The 7,638-nt window shown below is 61.6% G+C and overlaps 1 protein-coding gene across 7 annotated transcripts; it reads right to left on the minus strand.

Annotated features, from left to right (window-relative positions):
* Nucleotides 1-379: 379 nt before the first annotated feature.
* ARFRP1 (ADP ribosylation factor related protein 1) lies at nt 380-7,603 on the minus strand. Of its 7 annotated transcripts, none has more exons than XM_064276368.1 (8): nt 7,517-7,603; nt 6,541-6,634; nt 6,242-6,329; nt 5,999-6,081; nt 2,287-2,368; nt 2,102-2,172; nt 1,397-1,692; nt 380-1,324 (listed from the first exon to the last, which is right to left on the minus strand). In XM_064276368.1, exons 2-8 carry the CDS (start codon nt 6,631-6,633, stop codon nt 1,237-1,239), a joined length of 801 nt encoding a protein of 266 aa, XP_064132438.1. In that variant the 5' UTR covers nt 6,634; nt 7,517-7,603; the 3' UTR covers nt 380-1,236. The 7 variants fall into 7 exon arrangements, with proteins under 7 accessions (XP_064132438.1, XP_064132437.1, XP_064132441.1 ...); XM_064276367.1 differs by having other exon boundaries at nt 6,541-6,639; nt 7,517-7,601; XM_064276371.1 differs by lacking the exon at nt 7,517-7,603 and adding an exon at nt 7,213-7,358.
* Between the last annotated feature and the right edge of the window lie 35 nt (nt 7,604-7,638).

The raw sequence follows: 7,638 nt of genomic DNA on the forward strand, positions 1-7,638 counted from the left end.
CCTAAAAGGACCATCAGAATCAGCACCCAGGGAAAGGGGGGCCTCAGTAGCCCAGATACCCCATGTAGTCCAGTATACCCCTAACCCTGGCCCTGACTCACCTTCACCCTCACCCCCAAGAATTCCTCCCAGGTCCCAGGAGGTACGTCCAGTGTGACTATGACCTGACCCAGGCAGCCACTAGGCCCCCAGCCTGTGGCCAGCTATGTTCCCCACCAGCCTCGCTGGCGGAGCCCCAGGCCTCACCTGCCCACCCCCTCTGGAGCCTAAGTCCCCAAACCCAGGGCAAAGCCACGTGCCAAGGTCCCAGTGCCAACAGTGGGGGCCCCACTCTTCACCTGCCTCCCCCACATCAGCCTGGGCCACAGGAAGAACGAGCTGCTCAGATCAGCTTTATTTCTCACCCTCCACCCTGGCCAGACCTGCAAGGGCAGGGCTTGAGAACAGAGTGAAGGAGGGACTTGGAAAGGGGGTTCTAACTGCCCCACACACAGACACAGGGTGGGGGCGCCGCTCTCCCAGAATGGGGGCTCAGGGTGCCCCCAAGAATGCCCCTTTACCAGGAATGCAGGCCAGTATGCCACCGTGGTCCCATGGGGACCCACCTCCCCAACACTGTGCCCAGATCACAGCCGGGCATTTAGAAGGAGGACTCTGTGCCCTGGGTGCCCCCAACCTACCAGGCAGGGGTGGGGGCACCAAGACCTCCAGCCCAAGCTCCCAGCTTTTCTACACCAGTCAAATGACCACTGAGGGGCCCTTCCCCTCCCAAGACCCCCCATGGTGAGTACATGGATCAGAGGACAGAGATCACAGGTACCATGCTGTGCCAGCCCTGGGGGATGAGATGGAGAGATGGCTCTAGGGTGCCTGAGGCCACGGCACACAGGGTGACACTGTGGGTTGCCCCACTCCAAGCCGCCTGCAGCTCTGGAAAACACCATTCCTTACCCCCTAGTCCCAACCCTGAGTTAGGCAGGGGGGCTAGGGGGCAGCCACCGCCAGAGTGGTGTCACAAGGCCCTGTAGGAGCACCCCCTACTCCAGAATGGCTGGGGTGGGGATTGGAAAGCAACTCAGCGCCCCCTACACCCCTGCAGAAGCCTCCAGACGCCTCCGTATTTCTGGACACAACGACATTTGTCTTAGAGGAGACACAAACAAATAAAACCAGAGGCAAAGCACAGCCGGGCCTTGGAGCTGCAGGGAGTGCCCATGGCAGCTGCGACACACATGCCTACGTGATGTCCCTCTGCCGTGGTGGCCGGTGGACATTCCGCACGACGCACTTCACCATCCACTCGATGCCCTCGTTCACACCCTTGCTGCAGAGATGGTGGGCATGAGCGTGGGGGCCACATGCATCCCCCCCACCACCTGCCTGGGCCCCCACTTACCCTGTGAGTGCCGAGCAGGCCTGGGTCAGGCAGTCCCGCCGGCCGATCTTGGAGGTACAGTCGCTGAAAGCTGTCTTGATGTCAGGGATCGAGAGGCAGGTCTGGGAGAGGTGAGAACGTGAGGGCAGGCCCAGTCCCTCTGCACAGCATGGCCCTTCACCCTCCACACCTCCAGTCCCCACATGGCTGCTGAGATGGGGCCTCGCTGGCAGGGATGTTGGTGACTGTGGTCCCAAGAGCAGCAGCCAGTGGTGCCCCAGGGTTTGCATCTTGCCCTCAGCGGTGCTGCCTAGGGGCTGGGTTGGTACAGTGGACACCCTGAGTGAGGCCTCTCCCAGGCACCTGGGGTGCGCGTCTGGGCTTCCAACTCTGATCCTGGGCTCCAGCAGCCCTTCTCCAGAGCTTTCTTCCACCACCACACCCCAGCTGACAGCACACAGGGGCAGGTGGGTGTCTGGATGGAAGAGGGGCACAGACAAAACTGTGCTGGCCTGCTAAAGATGGAAGGTTGGTGGGCCTGCCTGGAAAGGAGCCAAGGGCAGCAGCTGGGGTTCCTGGGTGCCAGCCGAGAAGGGCTCTGTGCACTCGGGTCAGGCAGGCTTGGAGTGTCTGAGGAAGGCCATGAATCCCCAGAACACACGACCATCGCTGTCCTGCAATGGGGGTGGGGGGGGAACGCTGACACCTGCGAGGGACCAGGCTCACCTCCACGTCCTGCTTGTTGGCCAGCACCAGGATGGGGACACCCTCCAGCGCCTCACTTGTGACCATCTTCTCTGGGGGGGTGGGCAGGCAGGGGCATGAGGGATGACCTGGGCCCCAGCACCTCCACCTCCACCCCACCCCCAGGTACCTCTGCCTCCAATGCTGGCCAAGGCTGTGCTGCTCACCAAACGCTTGCTTGGACTCAGACAGCCTCTCCTCATCAGTGGAGTCGATGACGTAGATGACGCCGTGGCACTCGGCATAGTACTGAAAACAGGGAGCCACAGCTCACGGAACAGGGACACTACGTGGGACGCAAGGAGCAGCCCCCCTGGAAGGTGCCTGTTGGGCACTTCTAGGGAGTGCGGGGAACATGGTAGACTGGAGGCATGTCCCTGGACCCTCTTCAAGGTGTGGGTGGCAGTGCCCCCACCAGCTCCTTCAGGCCTCAGTGAAGAGAACCTTGCCCAAGCGGAGACGACAATGGGCCATCACCGCCTGAGCCGATGCCTCCCACTGCCCAGTTCTGTGCCTGCCCCTTCCCCACCAAGGTGTTGACCCCAACACACGTCCTATACCCCACACACCACCTTGGCATCTGCTCCTAAGAACCGGGCTGTGGGCCTAGTCCATGGTGGTGACCTGAGAGGGTGGGGTCAAGGGCTGCATCAAGACATGTTGAGGGAAAGGTGTGCACAAAGAGATGGGATGAAGCCGGGACCCAGCAGCACCCTGGACTCAGGAGCTTCAGCAGGCTGTGCTCTCAGGTGACAGGGCCCCGTGTAGAGGCCCAGTGACAAGAAGCCAGGGCTGCCCTCCCAAGTGAGACAAACGGATGCATCCTGCACCTCCTGCCAGCATCTGGTGGCCTCCTCAGACCCTGGAAGCAGCAAGTCCTGCACACAGACAGCTTCTCTGGCCTGTGCAGGGTGACGACTGCTTAAGGCCACCAGCCCCAGAAATGCCTTGATGGGGCGCCCTGTGCAACCAGCAGAAAGAGAAAGACTCGTGGCTGGTGCGCAGGCAGGCCAGCTCGATGTGTGGATGCAGGCCAGACAAGTGGTGGCATAGAGCCCATAGGTGGTGGCACACGGCCAGGCCAGAAGAGCAGGCACCACGAAGCCTGGGACAAGTATCAGGCAGTAGGCATGGAGTAGCAAACTCGGCCCACGGAGAGGCCTGCACCCTACACCAAGGACCACCAGTGCACCCACCAGCGACAAAAACGTTGTGGCCAGCCCGACTAAGCTGCCCATGCTATGTGATGGGTGCATGCACACAGGGGCCCACAGTGGCTGACAAGGTTGAGAAAACTGCTGCCAACCACACACCCTGCAGTAGTAGAGAACAGTGTGGAGCTCTGGTGGGGTGTCACTGCTCTAGGAGCCTTTGGGCCCATGCCGGCAGGCTGACTACACTGGGCCTCTCCCACTCTCCTGCAGACGTGTGTACTGCGTGTAAGTCTGTCTTCCCTGCCCAAGGACACTCTCCAGCAGCACTGAGGGCTCACCGGGCCAAACACCAGTACGGATGTTGTCACATCACATTAGACTGGGACTCCCCAGAAAAGGAGGTACCAGCTAGACTATGACTGGCAGCTAGCCACTCGTTATATGTGCTCACACCTAGGCACCGCCCTCTGCTACGGTACAAGCTCCAGAACACAGCAGACTCACTGATCACGGACCTTCACGTGGAGTTCCTGCAGGAAGTACCTTCAGGTGGTGCATATCTCCCCTCTCCCTCAAGGACACACAGGTCTGGGAACCGGGGAGGAAGCAGGGGGTTGGCCCTCCCCTTCCAGTGATATGCTGGGGCCGGTGCCACTGGCCCTCCACCCTGAGGCCTGGGTCCCTAAAGGGCACTCTCACTAGAGGACACGGCAAGGCAAGTCAACTACAAACTCTGGCTGCACCACTTTGGGCTTGTGTCCAGGGACCCCAGTTACCAAAAGGAGACACCTCGTGTAGAGGTAACTGAGCCCAGCTGCAGGAGGCACGGCTGCGGTCCACAGCGCTGGGGGAACACATGCGGCACTGGGTGCCCCGCCCCAGGACTGCACATGGGGAAGGCTCGGTGCCCAGGGCTTGCTGCGGACTCTGGGTCATTCTGCCAGGTAAGCCACTGGGGCCAGCGGACATGGCAGCTGAGCACAATGAGGCCCCAGAAGGTCAGCAGATGGAAAATGAGGAAAGACCGCTGGGACCCCAGAGGAGCCACCTCACGTGTGCACAGTGGCCCAGGCAGCACAGCCACTGCCGGCCACAGACAGAGTGCCTGCAGAAAGCCCTACTCTCAGCTCTCCAGGATCTGCAAAGGGCCAGCCTGCCAGACCACACCTTCCCGGACCTGCACTGAAGCATGACTTCTCACTTTACCCACGGCTGCATCTTCCCTGCTCTATTCCCAGGTATTGATCTTCAATAAACACCCCGCGCCCCAGTCTGTGTCTGCTTGAGAACCTGGCCTGTGACAAGGAAATGTATCCCATGTGGCCTATTCTACTTCCCGTGTGCGTCTGGTGTTCTGATAAGGAGAGCCCTGGGCTCGGTCAGCCTCTGGCCAGTGCCAGTGGTCAGAGAGAGCAGGCCCAGAACTTCCAGCCAGTGCCGGTGGTCACAAAAACCAGGCCAAGGGCTTCCGGCCAGTGCCAGTGGTCACAGAGAGCAGGCCAAGAGCCTCAGGCCAGTGCCGGTGGTCACACAGAGCAGGCCAAGAGCCTCCGGCCAGTGCCGGTGGTCACACGGAGCAGGCCAAGAGCCTCCGGCCAGTGCCGGTGGTCACACGGAGCAGGCCAAGAGCCTCCGGCCAGTGCCGGTGGTCACACGGAGCAGGCCAAGAGCCTCCGGCCAGTGCCGGTGGTCACACGGAGCAGGCCAAGAGCCTCCGGCCAGTGCCGGTGGTCACACGGAGCAGGCCAAGAGCCTCCGGCCAGTGCCGGTGGTCACACGGAGCAGGCCAAGAGCCTCCGGCCAGTGCCGGTGGTCACACGGAGCAGGCCAAGAGCCTCCGGCCAGTGCCGGTGGTCACAGGGAGCACGCCAAGAGCTTCTGGCTGGCAAGACAGCCGCTCTCTCAGCTGAAGCCAGGCAGGAGGAACACTGCTGCATGCCTGTTGCTGGGGTGAGAAACCAGCACTCGGCACTTGGTCCCACACAGAGGCAACTGGCAGGTATCAGGGCGGGGACCTCTGTCCTGCCCCACACCAATCTGAGAAGAGGGGCTCTCTGTGGGAGGGGCTGGTCTGTCTGCTCACTGCAGGCACACGGCTGAGCTGAAGACCAACTCTATCCCGTGTGGGTTGTCTTGGGGTGTAGGGGCAGAAGAGCCCCATGCTGAGACCTCCAAAGTGCCCAAAACCCACGTCAAAAGAGAAGGCATTGCTGTCCACCTCTGAGGAAGCCGTCCCCCTGAAGAGAAGAAACCACCATGCAAAAACAGGTCTTGCTGACTGAAGCCCAAGTTGAGGGAGGAGACGCTCAAACCCATCAGAAGACACTTGGAAGTGGCCACCAGCTAAGCACCACAGAGCCTCTGCAACTTGCCCGCACTGAGTCCTCGGCTGTCACTTGTCCATGTCTCGTGATCATTAGCAACAAAACTTTTAAGCTAAGAACAACCAAGGACTTCCTTGCTTCTGGGGAAGCAACTAGGCAGCCTGAGGTAGGATCAGGAAGAGAAACCTCAGGAACAAAGTGGATGAAGCAGCTGCTAACGAGATGGAAAGAGGCTGAGTCAGGTCCTGAGGGCGGTTGAGAACAAGGGGCACTGTCCGGAGAGGAAAGGGGTGGCGGCAGGTGGTGCCTGGAGAGGTGGGGTGGCGGGGCCCAAGCTCTCTACACATACAGAGACACACTCACACACACACACACTCACACGCTTTCCCACGTCAGCTCACCTTGTCCCACAGTGACTGCAGCTCCTCCTGCCCCCCTAGGTCCCAAAACATGAGGCGTGCTTTCCCCACATCCACAGTGCCGACTGGGGAAGGAGAGCACAAGGCTGTGACCCTGTTCCTCTGAATCTCCCACCTCCCCCACACTTGTGTTTCAGAAGAGCAGGCTGCCCACAGGCACGTGAGGGGCCCTGCAGCGTCCCAGGGCTCAGCACCCCACACGAGCAGCCTGAAGGCCCAACTTACTGTTCAGGCCCACGGTGGTGGTGATCTTGGACAGGCTCATCCCTTTGTAATGCTTGTTAAACCGGGTTTTTGACTGCTCCAGGAAAGTCTGAGGAGGGAAGACACCATCAGCCAGCAGGCAGAGCCAATTTCCAAGTTTGCCTCCCATATGTCCCTTCTTGGGCCCACTCCTGAGAAGGCAGATCAACGTGAGAGGAACTGGGGGGTGACCTTCCTGTGGCCTCAAAAGGGGTTCAACATCTGTCTCGGTGGTCAGTGTGCAGCTGAAGGCCTAAAACCAAAAGGGCCCCAGCACGCACCGTCTTTCCGGCATTGTCCAGGCCCAGGATGAGGATGCAGTATTCGTCCTTCTGGAACACGTACTTGTACAGGCCCGACAGCAGCGTGTACATCCTGCCCTGAGACGCCCAAATCAGTCAGGGGTGGCCCAACCCACACCTCACTGCCCACCAGCTTCCACAACTGGGACACAGCACCCCATCCGTGGTCTGTCCTGCCAACTGCTCAGACCAGGACCCCAGGGGCCACTCTTGACCCCTGCTCCACCACCTCTTCAGCAAGCTTCCTGACTCTGCCTCCACTTCTCCCAAACTGGCCTGCTCCCTCCTTCTCCACTGCCACCACCACCTGGTGGCCAACAGCCTTCCCAGGACCACTCACGGAGTTCCTCAGTCCTAGCCCTGGCCTCTCCAGGTCACTCCGCTCACAACAACGACTGTGGCCTTTCAGGACGTATGTGGACTCTTGTCCCATCCCTGGTTCGCCCTCCCGGTACGCGGAGGACCCCAGCCACGTGTGCGAACGCGCAGGCACACGCCCTCGGGCGCTGAGCGCCCGGCCACCAGGCCGCACTCCGCTCAAGCTCAGCTTTCTCACACGCGGGTCCTGGAACACGGTCGCTCCCACTCAGCCTGGGCAACCGAAAGCTCTTTAAGTTCCGGCTGTGCCAGGGCGCAGGCCTGCTCGCCCACCTCGAGCCAGCACTCGCCAGGAGCCACAGGAGGCTACGAGAAAGGGACGTCCGTTCTTTGGAGACAAGCCACAGGGCCGGGGCTGCGGCAGCCGCTGGGGTCGACCTCGCAGGGCAGCACCCCTGGAGGCGGCGGTGGCCGCGAAAGGCCGGCCCGGGCGTCCGAGACGGAGGCTCCCGGCGCCCAAAGCCCCGCCGCCCACGCAGACCCTGAGTTCCGAGTTCCTGTCAAGAACAGCGAACTGCCATGGCCTTGCCCCTGGCCCTCACGCCGGCGGGAGGGGCGGCCGGGACGCGCGACCTACCTGTCCGCGGGCCTCGAGCCGCCGCCCGACCCGCACCTGACCCCGCGCTGCGCCTGCTGGGACGCCTCGGCCACCCAGACCCGCTCCCGGCGGCCCCCGCGCACCGCTTCCCGGCGGCCTCT

The sequence above is a fragment of the Loxodonta africana genome, chromosome 24, assembly GCF_030014295.1.
Source record: "Loxodonta africana isolate mLoxAfr1 chromosome 24, mLoxAfr1.hap2, whole genome shotgun sequence".
NCBI lineage: Eukaryota > Metazoa > Chordata > Mammalia > Proboscidea > Elephantidae > Loxodonta > Loxodonta africana.